Source organism: Halichoerus grypus, chromosome 5, assembly GCF_964656455.1.
Source record: "Halichoerus grypus chromosome 5, mHalGry1.hap1.1, whole genome shotgun sequence".
In the NCBI taxonomy this organism is placed as follows: domain Eukaryota; kingdom Metazoa; phylum Chordata; class Mammalia; order Carnivora; family Phocidae; genus Halichoerus; species Halichoerus grypus.
In genome coordinates this window covers 178,815,610-178,835,481 of record NC_135716.1, presented here as the reverse complement: position 1 = coordinate 178,835,481, position 19,872 = coordinate 178,815,610, and the positions used below count along the sequence as shown (strand labels likewise).

At 58.7% G+C, this 19,872-nt stretch overlaps 1 protein-coding gene across 1 annotated transcript; it reads left to right on the top strand.

Moving 5' to 3' along the window:
- The first annotated feature begins 1,024 nt into the window (after nt 1–1,024).
- Nucleotides 1,025–19,617, top strand: C5H1orf167 (chromosome 5 C1orf167 homolog). The gene is given in 22 exon segments (XM_078071799.1): nt 1,025–1,161; nt 2,133–3,277; nt 3,554–3,597; nt 3,890–3,994; nt 4,082–4,289; nt 4,965–5,101; nt 6,415–6,509; nt 6,931–7,117; nt 8,685–8,860; nt 9,431–9,617; nt 11,329–11,515; nt 11,562–11,761; nt 12,457–12,665; nt 13,555–13,699; nt 14,607–14,993; nt 15,576–15,831; nt 17,706–17,793; nt 17,879–18,041; nt 18,255–18,414; nt 18,459–18,779; nt 19,278–19,436; nt 19,438–19,617. Coding segments are annotated over 22 exon segments (4,668 nt in total). The 5' UTR covers nt 1,025–1,091; the 3' UTR covers nt 19,477–19,617.
- Nucleotides 19,618–19,872: the final 255 nt, after the last annotated feature.

The following is a 19,872-nucleotide window of genomic DNA, read 5'->3' as shown; positions in this document are numbered from 1 at the left end:
CAAGGTCTGCTGGAGGGGGTGAGGGGAGGGGAGGTGGTGGCAGGGGTTTGAGGACAGAGGAGAAAGTGTGAATTGGCATCAGGAGGGAGGGGGAGGGAACTAGAGTCTGATTCTCCCGCAGCCTTTGCCCCCGCTTGGGATGGAAGGTGGTCATTTGGAGCGAGGTTTTCAGTGCAGCAGTAGGGTGAAAAGCACTAGTCAGCATTGTGCAGGGTGAGGAGGGGTGTGGGGCCAGGGTGAGGGTGTGCCAAGGGCTGCTTATATGCCGGGTGGTTAAACTGTGGAAGGAGGGGTGAGACAGCAAGCAGCGAGGGACAGTCAGAGGGTGGCAGGGCCAGAGGATGGGGTCTGATGGGGGAAAGACCACCGAATCGGGGACTAGAGGATGGGGTGGGCTCTGGAGCTGAAATTATGGAGTGGGTGTCGTTATGTAGGATGACCAAGCCTGGGGGCACCATGGGAGCAGGTGGCTGAGGTGGGACGAAGGGCAAGATAGTGGGAAAGGAAGAGAGATCAAGGACCCCGCATACCAGGAGTGGGAGGTGTCTGCCGTGTGGATGGTGAGATGGTCAAGAACTGTGGTGTGTGTTGGAGACTGGGACAGTGAGCCAGAGCTGAAACCTTCAAGGAACGAGGGGACAGGGGCTGGACTGGTTTTGGGGCCTGCCTGGAGCTTTGGGCTGGAGTGTTCTAGAGAGGGGAGAAGGCGGGAAGTGGGGGCGGGAAGCAAAGAGGGCCCCCTCCCCCGGCCTAGCGGTCTGAGAGAGCCCCCACCTGAGAGGGCTGCCCAGGAAGCAGGGGCCACAGAGAGGTCTGTGGTCAGTGTTAGAAGGAACAGGTGCTGGAGGACACGAGACATTGTCAAAGGAAAGGGGGTGGTAATGGGGGCCTGACCAGGACAGCTGGGGTTGGGCCCCAGGGCAACCAGGGGTTGCTGGTGAAGGGTGCATTGTGGACCAGGGCTGGGGTGTGGCTTGGTGGGAGCCGGGCATCCTGTTCTTGCCCTTCAGAACCCATCCGATCAAACAGGCCAGACCGCTGGCTGTGGTGTGGCCCAAGGACACTGTCGTCTTGGCTTTGCCCTGGAGCCCATGGAGCTGAGACCTGATGCCAACCACAAGGAGAATGTGCCCCCCAGGCCTGCGGCGCCCCTGAGGCCAGGCAAGATGATTAATGGGTCTGGGTTGGATGTGGCAGGAGCAGCTATTGGCCCAGAGCTCCTTTCCCATCAGGCCAGCCCAGGGCCTCACTAATTCCAGAGATTAGCTGGACAGGGCCAGCTGGACCAGGACAAAGTCTTCCTAGCCTGGGGCTGAGGGAGACTCAGGAAGAGGCAGACCAGGAGTGGGCCTGGCTGGGACCCCTGGCTGAGAAGGGCGGTCTGTGCCGGGGTAGTGGCTCGGGTGCTGGGGACTTCGAGAAGGCTACAGAGCTGCTACAGCCAAGGATGGAAGCAGCCCCCAAACAAATTCAGATTCTGATTCACAGGCCAGTTTCTCCAAGTTCTAGCTGTGTGACTGTGGGGCAAGTTGCCAAACCTCTCTGAACTTTAGTTACTATCTTCAAAGCTGTAAGTCTTCTGGTCCACTCCAGATGCTAGGTCCTCCCTAGTCTTCCGCTGTGGAATGGCCTTGGGGGCTCGGGAGACTACACCCCACCCCAAGTCCCCAAGAGCCACTCCCTTGCAGCTATTGGATGTGTTGGGTCTTGTTCTAACCCCCGGGGCTGTCCCCCATTACCTCCGCCCAAGCCAGAAATAAGTCATCCTTGGCTCTTCTCTTCCCTTCATCCCCCCACCCCCTTCTGAGCCTCCACAGCAGATCCGAATCTGTCTCCGAATTCCCTCTTCTGTCCCTGCCACTCCTGATCCCTGCCCTGTCATCTCTCACCTGGGATGCCCTCAACAGCCTCATTCCTGTCCCCCTGCTTCCCTCTGCCCTCCACCCCGCCTGCGCCCCAGCCCTGCTCCCTGCAGCCTGAGTCAGACCACCACTCAGTCCACTGGGGGAGTCCTGGCCCGCTCCCACCCAGGGCCCTGTCTCTGACCAGCACCCCCCAACCCACCCCAGCACCGAGCACCAGCTCCCCCCCCCCCCCCCCCACCAGGGCACAACTGTCTCTCCTCTCTTTAGAGCAGCAGAGATTCCTGAAGAGCCGAGATGTCGGCCTGGGCAGTGGACTTGGCCGGTGGGCGCGCTCGTACCAGGCCCAGAGGGGAGGGCCTGCCGCCACACCCTCCCCAGGGGCCGAGCTGTGCCAGGAGCCTTGCCGAGTCCAGACCAACCTGGCTGGCCCGAGCCCTGGCCTGAGCCTCGTCCTGAAGGACACAACTGGCCGGCTGATGAACTCAAGCTTGCGACAGCAGAGCAACCTGGAGCGCCCGGCCGGCAGGCCCCAGGGGAGGGCCCGAGAGCTCGCCATCCAGCAGAGTAACCTGAGCATGAGGGGGACCAGCTCGGCCGAGTGCAGAAGTCCCATCAGTCCCCACCTCTGGCCCCACACGACCCCTCTGTCCCCACACGATCCTCGCCCCCAAGGATCACTGGCTTGCCCATCCTCCAGCCTGAGACAGTCCCGGCTGCTGGCCACAGACTCCCCCGGCCCAGACGTCCAACCCGCTGCAGGCTTTGCCCCTTTCAATGGGCACACACGGCCAGGCTCCAGACCCTGGTGTGGCCTGGGGAGCTGGCCCTCTAGGCTCAGGGGGGAGCCCCTCACCCTGGAAGACCTGACTGTCCCTGTCCAGAGCCAGGCTCGGGGCCCATCCCAAACTGCCATCCACCAGCTGCTGGCCTCCGTGCAACACCTGGAGCACGCAGTCGCCCGTCTCGGGTGCCAGGCGTCCCAGGAACCCAGCAGTGGCCAGGTACTCCCTGCCCATGCCCAGCCCAGCCAACCTGTTCTTACTTCCTGGGATGGGAGGAAGAAACACCTGCCAGGTCTCAGGGAAACTGCCGATTTCCCAGAGACACAAGGGACCCAGGCTGGCCTCTCAGACTCTCAGGCAAACAGGAAGCCTGCGTCCCTGGAGACCACGCTGGGGATCCTGACTGGGGATTTCCTTGACCCTAAGCAGGGGGTCCTTCTGGCCAAGCCCCTGAGGCAAGGAGAGAACTTCTCCCCCTGGCCGACATACGGCAGCGGGCAGAGGGGAGGCCCCTGGCTCCCTCGAGGGGCAGGCAGCAAGGAGGCCAGGCTCTGCTCTCCGGCCCACCCCCTTGCTGCCCGGGGCGTCCCAGCTGGGCGGAAGCGGGGGCAGGTGACTCTGCTGGAGCAGGTCAGCAAGGAGGAAGAGAGGAGGGCTTCCTGCCCAGCAGACGCAGCCCCAGCAAGGAGCACCATGCAGGTAGAGGCCAGAGGAGGCCGGGTGTGGGAGCTGGGGGACCTCAGGAGGGCTCCTCCCAGGAACTCTCATGGCCAGCTGGCTGCCGCTACGCTGTTACACCCCCTTCCCCCGGAAAAGGAGGCCTTGGGCAGGCAGGCTTGGCAGAGGGTGTCCTGTCCTGCTCGCCCCTCAGCCTGAGAACTGTGTCATGTCCTTTTGCTTTCCAAGAAAAAAGCCCGAAACGTGGTGAGCCTGGAGTCCGAGACAGCCCGGTGAGGCCATGGGCTGGGGGGTGGGGGCCGGCCACCCTCCTGGGAGAGTTCCTCCCCCATTTGCCTGGGCCAGTGGAGACCAGCCCCCCTGATGGAGGTCAGGCCCTGGTGGCAGATCCATGCAGGACTTCCGGGAGAGGGGACTTCCTTCACCCTGTCCCTGCTGGGGAATGCGAGGGACCTCCCGGGCCCCAAGGACAGGGACATGGGGACTGCTGTGGCTGCTGGGAATCTGCAACTTCTAAGGCTGCCTGGCACTCTTGGCCATCAAGGGGGCATTCTGCGGCTCCAGGAGCTTGCTTGTCCGGGATTTCCCGGGCTGGCCACCAGCAGAGGGCAGTTCCTCCAGTCCGCAGCTGGTCTTCCTGCGGCAGCATGAGGCGTCAGGGCTGGACAGGTGACCTGGGTGGTGCCTGGCCCCCAGCTGCTTCCTGGGGCCCAGGGGCCAGGCCCACCCCCCTGATCAGCCCTGGTCTGGCCCCAGCCGGCAGTGGCTGTCCAGATGTTTTGGAGCCTGGTGGCACTTGGTGCAAGAACGGCGGACAGCGGCTGCAGCAGAGGCCCTGGGCCACCCGCAGCTGTTACGCAGAGGCCTGTGGGCGCTTGGGCGGGCTCCGCGGCTCCAGGAGGCCCAGCTGGAGGTGGCGTGGAGGCGACACACTCAGGCCTTACTGGCCCAGAGCTTCCAGAAGGTCAGGGGCCTCCCGGTTGGGCCATGGGGCGGTGATGAAAGGCTGGTATGTCTGGGGAGGGGGTTCCTGTGGGGCACCTGTTCCGTACCTCCTCAGTGAGCTGCGGTAGAGTGGGTGGAGGGCCACCCAGACACCTGAACCAGCTCTGCTGGTGTTCACATCCTGCCTCCGCTACTTTCCTTTTTCCACGATTTCTTGCTATGTGGCTTTGGGCAGGTTACTTAACCTCTCTGCGCCTTAGTTTCTTTCGCTCCAAAATGGGATAATAATAATAGTACCTACCTTTCAGGGCTGCTGGGAGGTTAAGTTAATAAATAGAAAGGACTTAGAACCCTGCGTGGCACACAGCAAGTGCTCTACCGTATGAGTGGTTGCTATCTTTTACCCGTGGCTGGTCAGCCAGGACTGCCAGGACACGTCTGTGTTCTTCCCTCCTTGGGAAAGGGGTCCTCTGGGAGGGCCCAGCTCCAGGCTCTGCCTCCCAAGGAAAGCGCTGCGTCTTGGGCTCCTTCTCTCCATTCATTCATTTATTCCCAAAGGGGCCAGGCAGTCTACAGGTTAAGACCGAAGGCTTTGGAGTCGGACATTTCTGTCCCTGCACCCCACCCTGGTGCCCCCTCTTGGGGCACATTTGAGGCTGCCGCTGACATCCTTCTCTCCCTCTCTCTTCCCCAGTGGAGAAACCGGACTCTGCAGCAGAAGCAAGGGCAGCCGCACGTCCAGGCTGGGCCGGGACCCCCACCCTCTGGGGCAGGACAAGGCCAAGGCCCCTCAGGAAGGGAGCCAGGGGTGGACCCCACCAGGAGAAACAGGTAGTGCAGGACACCCCAGTGGCCCCTGGGCAGTGCTGGTGGCCTCCCTTCCCCCGCTTCCTGCCTCAGTGTCCCCCCTCCCCGCTCCCCCCATAAGAGAATGAAGATGAAACCTGCAGATGTGGACAAAGCTTTGTGCAAGAGTATGTCCATGGCAGCATTATTTCTATTGCTTGTAAAAACTTCAAAACAGCCTAAGTGCCCCACGGTGAGGGAGAAAATTATGGTTTAGCAACTGTTCAATACGATGTTCATCAAGACTTTAAAAATTCCTCCCCATTCATTTTTTAAATTTTTCGTTTCAATATCTTTATTGGTGTTATTTCTAATTGTAACAGTAATGCGTGTTTGATTTGAAAAAAACACTCCCAAATAGTTGAACCTTTCACCGCCCTTCCCCATGTATTCCCCCTTCCTAGAAGTAGTTTCATGGGTATTTGCATGGAACTTTTAGTGACAAGGAGAAATGGTTTTGGTATGTTAGATGGGAGGGGGAGGCTAAAAAATGGTGTGTAAGATATTTTTCGTGCACATGAAACAATACAGAAGGAAAAACAGTGAAATGTCGTACAATTACTTAGCACTACCGAACAGCTCACTTAGAGATGGCTAAGACAGTTAAGCTTCATGTATTGTGTATTTTATTATTGTGTATTGCTCAAAATGAAAATCAATAAATATTTCGTCCAAAAAACATGCTGAAATAAGCAGATAGTGCTTATCTCTGGAGCAGTGAAATTCAAGTTGGCTATTTCCTCTCCATTCCCTCAATCTTCCACTACAGCAAACGATGGGGTTTGTTTCTATTTGTAAATGAAACAAATGTGTTTAAAATAATTATTCAAATGCCATTTGTTTGAATACATGTTTGCTGTGAGAATCCAAATGGTATTGAAGAGAATGAAACGGGGCGCCTGGGTGGCTCAGTCGTTAAGTGGCTGCCTTCAGTTCAGGTCATGATCCCAGGGTCCTGGGATCGAGCCCCATGTCGGGCTCCCTGCTCCGCGGGAAGCCTGCTTCTCCCTCTCCCTCTGCCTGCCACTCGCCCTACTTGTGCTCGCTCTCTGTCAAATAAATAAACAAAATCTTAAAAAAAAAAAAAAAAGAGAGAGAGAGAATGAAACAAAAGCAGAACCTCCCCCCAGATCGCTTTGATAATCAGGGATGATATGGAGAGAACGGGTTGGGGTAGGAGCAGCTGAGCGCACATTTGCACCTGCCGTGGTGGTGGCCGGGTGGCCAGGTTGGGACTGTGTGCTCTCCCTCAGCCTGACCCGGGGCATCGGTTTCTCTATGGGCAACTTCACTCACAGTCCAGGGAGTCCGAGGGAGGAGGCAGGAGCCTGGCCAAAACCAGCTGGAGGCGATGGGGTAGACCAGATGCTGCAGGTCTTACAACAACTGGCCGGTGAGCTGTGGGCCCCGGGAAAGTAGGGGAGAGGGAGCGGGGTTGGCCCCAAGCACCCACACTGGGCAGGGCTGGGGCTCCTGAGCGAATGAGTGCTTACTGAGCGTCTACTTGGACAGCTTCCCAGACACGATTTCATTTGAGCCTCACGGGACCTGGGCAAGGCTTTGTGCCCAGTTTACGGATGGGGAAAGTGAGGCACAGAGAAATTAAGTGACCAGCTTGAGGGCACACAGTATGAAAGGTGCACATCCTGTATTTGTGTGCGTTGATGTTAATACAGCTCCTGCAGAAGCTTGAGTGTTCGAACCGGAAGGTCCCTCAGACATCACTCACTCCAGGGAAACTGAGGCCCAGAGACGGGGAACGACAGAGCCTCCTCCTGTCCTGAGCCTCCCTACTCTCTCTCTCCACTTTACAGTCTTCCTGTTGTGGTACCATCAGAAGGACTGGGCCAGGCGGGAGAGGGGGTTCCAGGGAGAGGCCTCCCAGGTCACACCGAGGACTCAGAGGAGGGGGAGACGCCCCCAAGCCCGGTGCTCTCCTGCTGTAGATGCACCCAGGGTGGCCTTGCCGGACACTCAGCAGCGGAGAGCCTGGCTCTGCAGGTAGGGAGAAGTAGAAGAAGGTGGGAGTGGGGACCCCCTTCCTTGAGGCAGAGGGATTTGGTCCTAAGCAAAGCTCGGCGCCAGCCGCCCCCCAGCCCCGCTCCTGGAAGCACAGCAGTCACACAGGGTACGCCAGTAAGTGTCGTGAGCGGAAGGAACACAGATCCATAAGAGGGTTTTTCCCGTGTTAATTTTTTACGATGCGACATTTACATCTTACACAAAAGTAGAGAAAATAGGTACTAACCCCCAGCGTCCCCATCACCCAGCTTCAAGAAAATCGCCTCCTGGGGGCGCCTGGGTGGGGCAGTCGGTTGAGCGTCTGACTCTTGGTTTCGGCTCAGGTCATGATCTCAGGGTCCTGGGATCGGGCCCTGCGTCAGGCTCGGCGCTCAGCGTGGAGTCAGCTTGAGGTTCTCTCACTCCCTCTCCATCAGCCCCTCCTGCTCATGCTTTCTCTTTCTAAAATAAATAAATAAAATCTTTAAAAAAAGAAAGAAAAAGAGAAAATCACCTCCTGAAAACCTTGTTTCATCTGTACCCCAACTGCTTCCCCTATGTTATTTTAAAGCAGGCCCCCCACATCATACCGTCTCACCCATAAATACTTCTGTAGCATCTCTAAAAGATAGGGACTCTTTTCAACAACATAACCACCGTGCCACGATCACGCTTAAAAGTGAACATTAATTCCTTAATACCAACTGTTTTACAGGTACACATTCTGTTATAGTTTGTTTGAACCAGGATCTAAATAAAGTCCTCATGTTAAAGTTGGTCGATAAGTCATTAAAGTCTTTTTGAGCTCTGGGGTCCCCTCTAGTTTTTTCTTTGCAATTTATCTGTGGAGGAAACCAGGTTGCTGATTAAGTAGAGTTTCCCCGGGTCCACATCCTGCTGCCTGCATCCCCCAGTGCAGTTTCTTTTTTTCAAAGATTTTATTTTTATTTATTTATTTGAGAGAGAGAGAAGGAGGGAGGGGGAGAGGGAGAGAGAGAAGCAGACTCCCCACTGAGCAGAGAGCCCCACGTGGGGCTGGATCCCAGGACCCTGGGATCACGACCTGAGTGAGCCAAAGGCAGACACTTCACCGACTGAACCACCCAGGCGCCCCCCAAGTGCAGTTTCCTAGGAGAACTTTGAGCGAAGTTTGCTGAGCTCAACCATGGTTCCACGGAGATGTGAGGATGAATGCTTGGCCCGTTGAGGGAGAGCCAGCAGGAGAGCGCCAAGCGAAGGAACCATACAGGCAAACGCCCGTGACAGGGGAGTGTGGGAAACTCAAAGGACACCCTGGCAGCCCAGGGTGGGGGCCGGGGGGGACCGCTGGGGCTTTTCAGCAGGGGAGCAAGATGACTGCATTTGAGATTGGAAAAAGATCACTCTGGCCACTGAGCTGCCAGTGCCTGGAAGGGCCCCGAGTGGATGCGGGAGGCTGCGGAGGCCATCCGGGCACCCGGCGGTGAGGGCGTGGTGGCCCGAACAGGGTCAGAGAGTGAAGTGGCTTGTCCAAGGCCTCAGCAGTGGCACGGACGACTCATACCAGCGCCTTCTCTCGGTTCCCCAGGTGCTTTGGGGCCTGGCAGCAGTTTGTGCAAAGAGCCGCCCGGTCCCGGGACCACCTGGCCCGCCGCCGGGCAGGGAGCCTGAAGTTATGTCTGCAACAGTGGGTGCGGATGAAGCAGCTCCGGGCCTCAGATGGAGCGAAGGTGACCCGGCTGTCCCTCTGCCGCCAGAAGGCGGGTGAGCGAGCAAGTGGCAGGCCGAGGGGCTCCCTTTCCCTCCCACCCCAGCAAACAGTGGCACCTAAGCTCCGTCTGTGGTGGGCCCCAGTGGAATTGATGGCTTCTCGTGATGGGAGGTGGTAGAACCCAGCGCATTCTGGGGGGTGCGGTCTGATGGCCCGGGAGGGTCCAGGAGGGGTCCCCAGAGTGGGCAGGCCTTGGCTGGGCCCCATCCTCACTCCGGGTCAGGAGCTTCTCTAGGCAAGAGACGTCGTTCCATCTTCCACTAGGAGGGGACGTGATCCCTGCTCTCGGAAGCTCCTGGTCTGGGGGATAATACACAGCCCTTGTCCCCCTCCCCCCAAAAAAATATCTGATAGGGGAAAATGGGCTCTTTGAGGTGTCTTGGAGGGGAGGATTTGGAAGCAGTGGGAGGGGGCAGTGCCTGGGAGGGGAGGTCCTAAGGAGGGGTGAGGCGGGCTGGGGCAGCAGCCCACACCATCCCTGACTGCCATGGGTGCCGCCAAGGGCTTTGGGTGGAAGGAGGTCCCTGGGGACACGGCTGATTCATCCTTTGACTGCTTCTCAGGGAATGTGGCCCTCTGCAGCTCAGCGCCTGGAGCGGCTACAGCCCGTGGCCGGGGGGTAGTGGCTCAGGCCCAGGGGCTGCCCCAGGAGCAAGGCGGGGGCTCCCTGCAGGAAGCCTGCCGGAGACTGGCCCTGCACCGGGCACTGCTGCTCTGGAGGACGAGGCTCTCCCAGCGCCAGAGGGCGGAGTAGGTGTCCATGAGCCTGTGACCTGGGGTTGGGCCCGGGGGTACGTACAGGGTGGGCACGTGAGCAGTGCTCAGCCCTGGGAAGTGTCCCACGGAGAATGGGCCAGGTCCTGCCCTTCCCCGAGGTTCCTGCAGGGACCCTGGCATGCTGCGGTACCCGGCAGGCAGGTGCGGGGCTGAGGGAGGTGGCCCAGGGGCCGGGAGACAGTGGTTGAGCAGAGAGCAAGCTGTGGGAGCCATGGGGTAGCCGGGGACACAGACACAGACCCCTACCTACCAGGGGGCTGGAACCTGATGGAGAGGTTGCTTGCTTCTCTCCGGGCTAGAGGGGGGAGTCCCCTGGTGGCAGGAACAGTGTCTGCCTCACCTCGGTCTGGCATGTTAGAGGCATGATAGATACTGTAAGCAAGTAAGTGCCCCCATCTGCCTCGTTATACAGCTAGAGAAACTGGGGCTCAGAGGGCCGAGCAGCTTGCTCTAAATCACACTGTGAATTAGGAGCAAGAAGATCCCTGTTGCTTTTCTACAAGACAGTCATTGCTGGGACTGAGAGTCCAGGCTGATGGCTGTGGGTGAGGGGGTGATGGGGGTCAGGAGGGGCCAGCGACGCCGATGAGACCTCAAGTGGAACGTAAGCCAGCAGTTGCAGGGATAAGAATTCTGTCATCAAAAGCCCCATACTGGGGCACCTGGGGGACCCAGTCAGTTAAGCATCTGCCTTCAGCTCAGGTCATGATCCTGGGGTCCTGGGATTGAGCCTCACATCAGGCTCCCTGCTCTGTGGGGAGCCTGCTTCTCCCTCTGCCCCTCACCCCCACTCGTGCTCTCTCTCTCTCAAATAAATAAAATCTTAAAAAAAAGAAAGAGAAGAAGAAAGAAAGAAAGAAACAAAGAAAGAAAGAAAGAAAGAAAGAAAGAAAGAAAGAAAGAAAGAAAGAAAGAAAGAAAGAAAGAAAGAAACAAGGAAAGAAACAAGGAAAGAAAGAAAGAAAGTCACATGCCTAGTATCCATCATCCCACACCCACTTGGTCCACCTGGACCCTCCGTCTCTTTGAACGAAGCCCCTAGAACTCCCAGAGAAGTCAGTTCACCATGATCCCTCAGCATATAGCTCTCCCTCCTCCAGTCCATCCTCTAGCCTCTGGGCATCAGGGAACAGTATCTCCCTACAACAGAGCTAGGGCTGCCCTGTGATCTAAAATAAGTATTTGGATCCCACGTCTCCTGCTATTTGGAGTTTGGAGAAATGACCTTCCATCACGCCTCAGTGCCCTTATCTTTATAACCGAGCAGAGGCAGAAGGACTGATGTGACCACACATGTGGTCTCCTGAGTCTGGGGTCCTTGGGTCCGGGGCCCAGCTCCCTCTCCCATCAGGAGTGTGGCGAGGATCGCGAGGTGATGCAGGTATAGTTAGCAGCGGCCTCAGCCTTAGATGCTCGTGAGAGTCACTCTGGGAGCTCTGGAAAAGTTAGGAAGCCCAGGCCGCACCTAGACTGCTAAGTCAGAATCTCTGGGGGTGGGACCCCAATGGGCATGAGTACGTCTCAGAGCCCCCAGTAGTCCCATATGTGGCCTGGTGTTTGGCATGGGAGGCCCCCTTCTAGATCAGCTCTGGCAGAGACCCAGCCGGGGGTAGCACCTGCTTGGCAGCCCCGTCAGCCAGGGGGTGAGGCTGGGGCCCAGGGACTCACCTGCCCCTTCCTGTAGCTCCTTCCTCCGGGGCATGCGGCAGCAGATGATTCGGCGTATCCTGAGGGGGTGGCATTTGAAGGCGTGGGGTCCGAGCACCCCATCAGACAGTGCTAGGACCACCTTGGCCCCGGAGCTCCTGAGCGGCATCCTGGGAAGGGAGCCCTTGCTGGGCTGCAGCCCACCCCGAAGCTCACTAGAAAAGGTGAGGGGCAGGGGGTGGGGGGCAGGTGGGAGGAAATGGTGGGGACAGGGCAGGGGCCCAGGGATCCAGGACTCCATCCCTCCCTCCCCAGGCTTCCACGGCCCCCACCCTCTTGGAGACCCTCCGGCTGAGCTTCCTGTGGGCCTCTGAGCAGCGGCAGAAGGCACGGTGCCTTCTGCTCTGGCAGGTGCAGGCCCAGCAGTCCCGGGGTGCAGCGAGGTGGCACCAGTGTACTCTTCAGAGGCGGTAGGGACCCCTCCCCATGGTGGGTGAGCCATGCCACCCACCACTCTGTGGACATCCTGTTCCCAGTCCCCTTCCCATTATTCCTTGACCTTCACAGCAGCATCCCTTTGCGGTCTGCCTCCCAGAGGGCTCCCATCTCACGCTCCAATCTGTTGGTACCCAGACTCAGGTCCTCTGGACTTCTGCCCTCCTAGCCTGCCAGTCGTTTCTCCCAGACACTTCATAGCTGTGGCTCATTCATCTATTCATCCGCAGCACAATGCTCAAGTGTCGGTCTGCCTGGGTTCTAATCCCAGCTTTGCCCCTCGCTAGCTATGTGATCTTGGGCAAGTTGCTTAACCTCTCTGTGTCTCCTCCATCTCTCCATTTGTATGGGGATGATAACAGTAGTCACTCCGATGGGCATCAACAAGGTAGGGGCACGCAATCCCCTGGCCCAGTACCTGGCACATAGTAAGCACTCAGTTCATGGCAATGTTTATCACTGGTGGCTGAGCTCAGGACTTGGTTGGGGTCCGAGGTCCCATCTTATCCCTAACCTGTCATTGTGACACTCGGAGTAGCATTTGAGCAGTCCAGCCCCCCCAGCAAGCCACGCTCCCCCATGAGGGAAACAGGGAGAAGACTCCCCTCGAACTCCTAGGAGAGCCTGGGGTGGCACTGACCATCCTCAGGGTGGACGCTCCCCTTCCTAGCATCCTCCTCGGCTGGAGCCACTGGGCCACGGCCCGAGGGGCCCGGAGAGAGCTGGCTGTTGGCTGGGCCTGGGACCGGAGCTGCAGGGCCGCGCTGGGCTTGTGGCGGAGGCGGCTGGTGCAGGGGCGAGAGGTGGAGCAGTGGGTTCGGGCGCGGGGCCGCACACTGGTTCGACGCGCCCTGCACTGCTGGCATTCCTCCTGGCAGAGTGAGTCGGGGCCTGGCTCCGGGTCACTGAAGGGGAGGGAAGGGCTCGGTCCATCAGGGAGACCCAGGGTTTTGTGTCCTCCAGCACAGAGTCCAGTGATGGGACCCCCACAGGGCACACCCAGGACGGGGAGGGGGCAGAGCGGAACCTAGGGGCCTGGACATTGCCCGTCCGTTCCCTGGCTATGTGGACCTTACACAAGCTACATAACCTCTCTGAGCCTCAGCTTACTCATCTGTAAAATGGGGATCACAGCAGTACCCTCCTCATAGGGTGATTGTGGGGAGTCTATGAGACCATCCATGCAGTGTTGGCTCAGAACCCAGCTCCTAGTAGGTGTTACTGTCATCATCATCTTGTCTTCATCCTCATCCTCATTATCCTCACCTGGCCTTCAGGAGTCATGGGCCTGAGCACTGAGTCATGGTGTCCTCAGAGCCCAGCATAGGAGGTGATCACTGCGGGCCGTTTTCGAGGCTTCCCACTATACTAACACATCGTATCAATGAGCTGGCGGGTGGGGACCTGGTCGTTCTGGAAAGTTCATGTCCTGTCCACTGGGGACAGCTGCTTCTCCAGCCCAATCGCTGCCCAGTTATGCTGACCCAGGGTTGCCAGACCTCATTTTCAAAGAAAAGCTGGAAATCTAGATTTTTACATGAATTCTCCTGATTCCTAAACATTTCCAAGAAATGAAAAACAATGAGCTGGGTTGGCCTGGTCATTGCAGGATACTTGTAACCGAAGCATTTAAACCCTGGGGGCCTCCTCTGCCCCTGCTTGGGTCAAGTGCAAAGGGCTGGCTGAGGAGGGGCCCACAGTTACCCAGGGCTGAGGGGCAAGGCTAGGATGAACACCCGGGGGCATCTCGGCGTCTCTCTGGCCACAGGGCAGCAGTTCCTGCATGCAAAGTATCAGAGGTGGGTGCAGGTCCATCTCCGGGGCTTGAGGAGGTCCGTGTTCCAGAACTGGCGGCAGGCAGCAGCTCGTCGGAGACACCCAGTGGACCCCCCAGAGCAGCTTCTACTGCACAGGTGGGTGGGCCCGGGGGTAGGAGGATGAGGGTCATCTCCACTCTGGAAAAAGCAGAGAGACAACTCAGGGGACCTAACGAGGGAGCCATAGAGTCATGACCACCGACCTTCCTTTACTTGCTTTGTTCGAGGGGTGCCCACCTGATGCCCTGATGAGCCCCAGGTCTCCAACTCCTGGCCAGGTCAGTCCTTTGGTTTGAGAGGACACAGGGAAGATGGGGGAAGTCCATGCCTCAAACATCCACCATAATGTGTGTTCCAGTGTCTTGCCCATGTCTGGTTTGGGCGCAGGCAAGTTCTACTCTATACAGTTGCCAAAAGAGCGAGCTCTTCATCTAAATAGAGATGTTCTAGTAAAACGTATATAGCTCATTCGTGCAGAGTTAAAAGCAGCGGGGACAGATGATGCTTCCTCCCACCGTTCAGCTACAAATTCGCAGATGTTCACGGTGTCCCCGCACGGGCGGCCGGCCATTGACGGCGGATTACGGATACTGAACAGATACAGCTGAACAGTGGGCACAGTTTTTTTGGCCCTTCCTGGAGTGGGCACTGTGCTCCCCTCACCAGCCTCCTGCCCCCGAGTGGGCTTGTGAGGGGAGACCAGGCCTGGCTGCCCCCCCGCCCCGGTGGCACTGGCCCTTGACCCCACACCTGCTATGTTCCCACGACCTCCTGGGAGCACCTGCCCTCCTGAGTCCGCCTGCTCGTGCGGAAGCCCTGAACCAAAGCCAGCACTTTGACCCTTTACACATCGGTTCCTACGTTCTGAAGGCACAGGGTTGTGTATGCAAAGCCACGTATAACCTAGGACACTTTGGGGCGGCATCTGCGGGTGCGATTTGGAATAAATGGGACTTTTGATGCTGAAAGTCAGCTGGGCCTCTCCTCTGCTCCTGTTTTTCAGCCACTTCCAGGCCTGGTGTGGAGCTGAGAGAGATACAGGGGTGGTCCCGGCCACGGGAGCCTCTCAGGATGGCCCGAGAAAGGCCGTGGGGGCAATTGCCATGTGGCAGGATGCCCGAGCAGCCAAGGCCTGGGCACAGGAGCAGTTTGTGGCCCGGGCCTCCGTGGCCCGCTGGAGAAGCCACGTGCAGGGGGGACGGGCGGACAGGCAGCTGAGCAGGGCCCGGGCCCGGCAGGCCTTCGTAGCATGGCAAGCAGCTCTGGGCCAGCGCCACAAGGCCCGCCGCCTGGCAGAAGGCAGAGTGGCCCTGTGCCGGACACAGCGGGTGCGTGAGTCCCGCCTACGCCGGGTCAGCCGAGCCCGTGCTGCCCAGAAGCTGAGCGCCAGGTGGGTGCCCGTGGCCAGAGGGCAGCCCCACATGGTGCTTCCAGCTCAGTCTGTTTCTGAGGCCTTGAGCTTGTTGTTGGCAGAGGTAGAGGGTATTTGGTGGCTGGTGACAGGGCTCAGGAGGCTGGGGTCAGAGGGAGAGGCGGTCCCAGCCACTGCAGCTCGTCCTGGGGTCCAAGGCCAGACCTGCACTTTCTAGCAGTGCAACCCCTCTCTGAGCAAGTCTTTGAAGGTCAAAGGAAAATAACAGGCCTGCCTTAGAGAGAGAATGCATGGGAGCACTCGGCTCAGGGGTCAGAAACACAGCAGGTGCTCATTAAACAGTGCTCTTGTGAGGGAGGGCGAGGCAAAGTGTAGCAGCAGGACTGCCCGCTCTCTGTTGCCTCAACAAGATGCTTGTCCCTGATGTGTGATGTTCTGCTGCTCTACGGGCCTCTTTTAACCAGATTTCCCCAGAAGAGGGATGAGGGGAGGAGCACCAGTGCGGGCTTAGCCTGGAGGTCCCCGCGCAGCAGGGCACTGGCGAGGGCTGGGAAGGACCCCCTACAGCCCACCACACGTGGTTTCCTCCCTCTCTCCCAGTGTCCTAGAGGCCTGGGCCCAGTCAGCAGCCAGGGGCCGTGTCCAGCGAGCCACCATCACCCAGTTCCAGCAGGCTGGGTCCAGACGCCTCCTGTGGACCCACTGGGCCCAGTGGCAGGCAGCGCTGCTCAGTATGTGGTTGGAACCACAGGCGGAGGCCCAGGAGGCCCGTGCAGTTGACCTCAGGCAGTGGCCCAGGGTGGCCAGCAGAGGACGCCTCCTAGCGCTGACCAACACTCCAGCCCCATGGAAGCAGGTGAGACAGCCTAGGTAGGGTGGGAGGTCCAAAAATGACCTGAGGGCCAGTGGCCTCAGAATCAGCTTGCTTCAGCCCGTGGTGGCAAATGTGGCTGGATACTTATCCGGGGGACCCAATGGCCTTATGCACACTACCCCTACTAGGTTCTAGAACAGCCTTCTGGCTCTGGAAGACTGCCATCTTTGGGTCCATCAGCAAACATTTACTGAGCACCTACTGAGAGCCAGCCCAGCACAGGTCTGCCACAAAAACAAATACCGTGGTCACAGTCTATTAGGGAGACAGACACCTGAACTCATATGTACCCTGGTGCAGCCTAGAGTCAGGTACCTGGGGACAGGAACAACTATTCGCCAAGTCCCTTTTGGTCCTTATTGGAAAAATTAACGCTCACTACAGGAAAATCAGGACGTACAAAGGAAATGTTGCTTTCATAACTCCCTCCACCCAAAGACAACCACCAGTCCCCTCTCCGGACCAGAAGCAGTTAGTTCTGGGGCGCCTGGCTGGCTCAGTCAGTGGAACACGTGACTCTCGATCTCAGGGTTGTGAGTTCAAGCTCCATGTTGAGTGTGAAGACTACTTAAAAATAAAACTTTTAAAAGGGAAAAAAAGAGAAACAGTTCTGACACCCTCAAATGGTGACAATAGCTTAATGGCAAACAGGACTGAAGAGGCCAGAATGAAAGGCAGGCACAAGAAGGGACACCGCATTGCAGTCTAGGGACATGTCATTGGAGGGCACACAGCCCCGGAGTTACTGGCAGGCCACACAGTGTTCCTAAAGATGAACTGGAATCATCTAGAATCCTGTTTCAGAATGCCAGGAAGCATGTAATAGATTCTAGAAAGGTTCTTAGAAAAAAGATTTAAAAAAAAATTTTTTTAAAGATTCCATTTAGAGAGAGAGCACACGCGTGTGAGTGCAAGCAGGGGCAGGGGCAGAGGGAGAGAGGATCTCAAGCAGACTCCACACTGAGCACGGAGCTCGATGCAGGGCTCCGTCTCACGGCCCTGAGATCATGACCTGAGCCAAAATCCGGTTGGACATTTAACTGACGGAGCCACCCAAGCACCCCTACATTGTTTTTTAAAACGGAATTGAAAGGACCTAACTTTGGTTATTTGCAGAATCCATATATTCACACTTGGGGGGCTATGGCAACAGCAGATTCTGGGGGCTCAGTATTTTATTTCTAGATCTGTGTCACAATTTTATTTTCAGTCTGTTTAAAAATACTAATATTCCATTCTTATCAGCAAAGGCAGGCGGGATCCCATGTGCTGACGGGAGAAACAGAGGCATACTGAAACCAAAAGTAAATGCCGGGAAGGATAGCTAGGGTGCTTGGCTCCAGGGCCCCCCCTTTCTACCACATGCACACACGCACCCAGGCGGCCCTCACCGAGCCACACAAGCGCTATTATGCCTCCTTGTGGCAGAGAGGTCCTTCGAGAGCCCCTGGTCCGTGGTAGAGCAGTGGCTGGGCTTGGGCTCTGGAGTCAGATGGCTCCGAGACAGGGGGCCTCAGGCAGGTAATCTCACTTTGTAAAGCCCAGGTCGGGAGAGAAGACCTGCTCACAGGCTGCCAGGGCACGGGTGAGCGCTCACCAGGTGTGGACCAGGTCCGCTCCTCTGCTTGAGTCTCCAGCCACGCTCGGAGGACGGGGCAAGAGGCAGTGGTGTGTGCCCGTGGCCCTACTCCTCCCAGGCACCTTCCCTGCCTCCTCTGGGAGCCTCGGGGCCACACAAGAGGCGGCGGCCCTGCTTCTGGTCAGGGGCAGGACACGAAGAATCCGGCCAGGTTGCCTGGGATGCAGGGGGTCCAGGCCCATGGGGTTCAGGTTCTCCTCTCTGGCTGTTCCCTCAGACCCACTGCTTCGGGACACTGCCCGGCCCAAGCCAGCACCACCGCCACGGCGGACAGAGGAAGCAGAGAGAAACGTCCTGGGCTCAGAGTAAGGAGACCTGCCCCGGGGGCCAGACATCTCACAGGCCTGGAAATGCTTTTTATGTACGGATTTTGTTAACTTCTTCTCCCAGGCAGCAAGGAGCCCCCTCTCTGCCGTGCCTTCCCGCGCCGGTGGCAATGGCCTGGATGCACCGGCCAGACCCCAGGCTGGGCCCCTACAAGACCAGGAGGGGACTGCAGCTCTGAGGCTGGAGCCCTCAAAGGCCAAGGCGAGGCCGCTAAGAGACAGCTGGGGTAAGAGCAGCTGCGCCTGTGCGTGTGAGTGGGGTGGGTGGGCCCGGGGGCAGGGCCTGGGGCCGGGCTGAGCCGGGGGCCGGGCCCTCGCTCAGGCCAGTGCTCGTTCCTGGAGGATCCAGGGGGGTCCGTGGCTCTGCCCTTCTTCCCGGTCATGAAGGGGTCCTGATGCTCTTGGCTATCGGGGTGCACGCCAGGGCCTCTCCCCACCAGGAGGAAGTACCTGCAGCGCTGGCACCGTGAAGCACCAATTCGCCGGCTCTGGGGCCCCCAGCGGGCCAGGCACCTGGCCGCACCAGGGCAGCACCGGGTAGATGCTCAGGGCGCCGAGCAGCTGGCACGGACGCTGGTGAGTGGGGGCAGCCCCTCCCCAGCCTAAGCTGATCTCGCAGCTCACCTCGTCCCCGACCCTAACTGCTAGAAATGACATCTCTCAAAGCATCTTGGTCTCTGTACGGATCAAGTCTGAAAGCTTGGGGTCAGGTGCAAGGACCTGCATTAGCGCACCTTAAAGGGCACCCCGCCCCCCGCCGCCCCGTCACAGCCCCTTCCTCCTGGTGCTGCAGAGCGGTAGGGGGAAGACACAGCAGAGGGGCTGGGGGGCAGCAGCGGCCCGGCCGGGGCCTCTCACTCCCCACCCCCACAGCTGAGCCAGTGGCACCTGAAGTGGGCCTGGCGTGTGTGGCGGCGGCGGGCCCTGCGGCTATGGGTGGCTCAGCGACTACAGCAGCAAGAAGGTGACCGCGTCCTTTCCCAGGTACGGGGGTGGCCCCCACCCCCCAGCAGCCCTTCCGAGCTGGGGGCCCTCCTTGTCACCACCCCCCAGGGCCCCTCCATTTTCAGGGGCAGGGTCAGTTCCGTTAGAGAAAACATAGCTTGGGTCCCGATTTAGCTGGCGATCATGCGCTCGGCCCAGTCCCACCCAGCCACTTGGTGTAGGAACGAGGCTTGGCCACAGCATGGCTGCCACTCACACTAGCCCATGTTGGGTATGGGTCCCTAAGTGCCCCCTCCCTTATCTGCCCCACTCTGAGCATAGGTTCCCAGACCTTAAGTCAGATCTGTTCTGAGCCTGTGCATTAGGCCTGGGGCAGAGCTGGCTGGCGGGCAGGCGGGCTGGCTGGGGTGGAGGCGGGGGGGGGGGGGGGGAGGGTCTCCTATTCCCTCTGGGAGAGAAGGAACAGGGCACAGGTGTTAGCCTAGCACATACAGCAGACCCAGAAGGGAGCCAAATAGCCTTTCCTTCCTCCTCCCCAATTCCAGGCCTTGGAGAAGTGGCGCCAGCACCTGGCAGCCAGGGGCTGGAAGAGAGGAGCCACCAGCAGCCTGATACCCAAGCCAGGTGGGCATCAGGAACCCGGGAGCAGGCTGGAAGCGGCTCGAGCCCGTGTGTGGTGGACTTGAGGCGGAGCAGGGGACCCAGCTGCAGCTGTGACTTGTTCCCATAGAAAGAAAAAGAACACTGAGCCCAGCCTCCCTAAGGAAGGAACCATGCTCCACCCATCAGGGGAGTGCAGCCTGGTGACAGAGGGGCCAGCTCTCTGAGCTCTGAAGGACAATAAAACACGGTCCTTAGTCCTCGCTGCTTCTCTTGCTCAGCGTCTCCTAAGGGCCGCCCCTCTGCCTCGGTCAGCCACCCTGGGAAGGAAGCGGAGCGGGTACAGCCGAGACTCTGCCCGCCTCTTCTGCCATCAGGCTGCTCTCTGGGCACCTACCCCCACTCTCCTCCTGCTGAGCCAGCGAGGACCAGCAGGCAGGGACCGGGACCAGGACAGGGAACAGCTTCTATGCATCTAGCAGTCACTGGCCACTGGCAGTGGGGCTCGAGGGC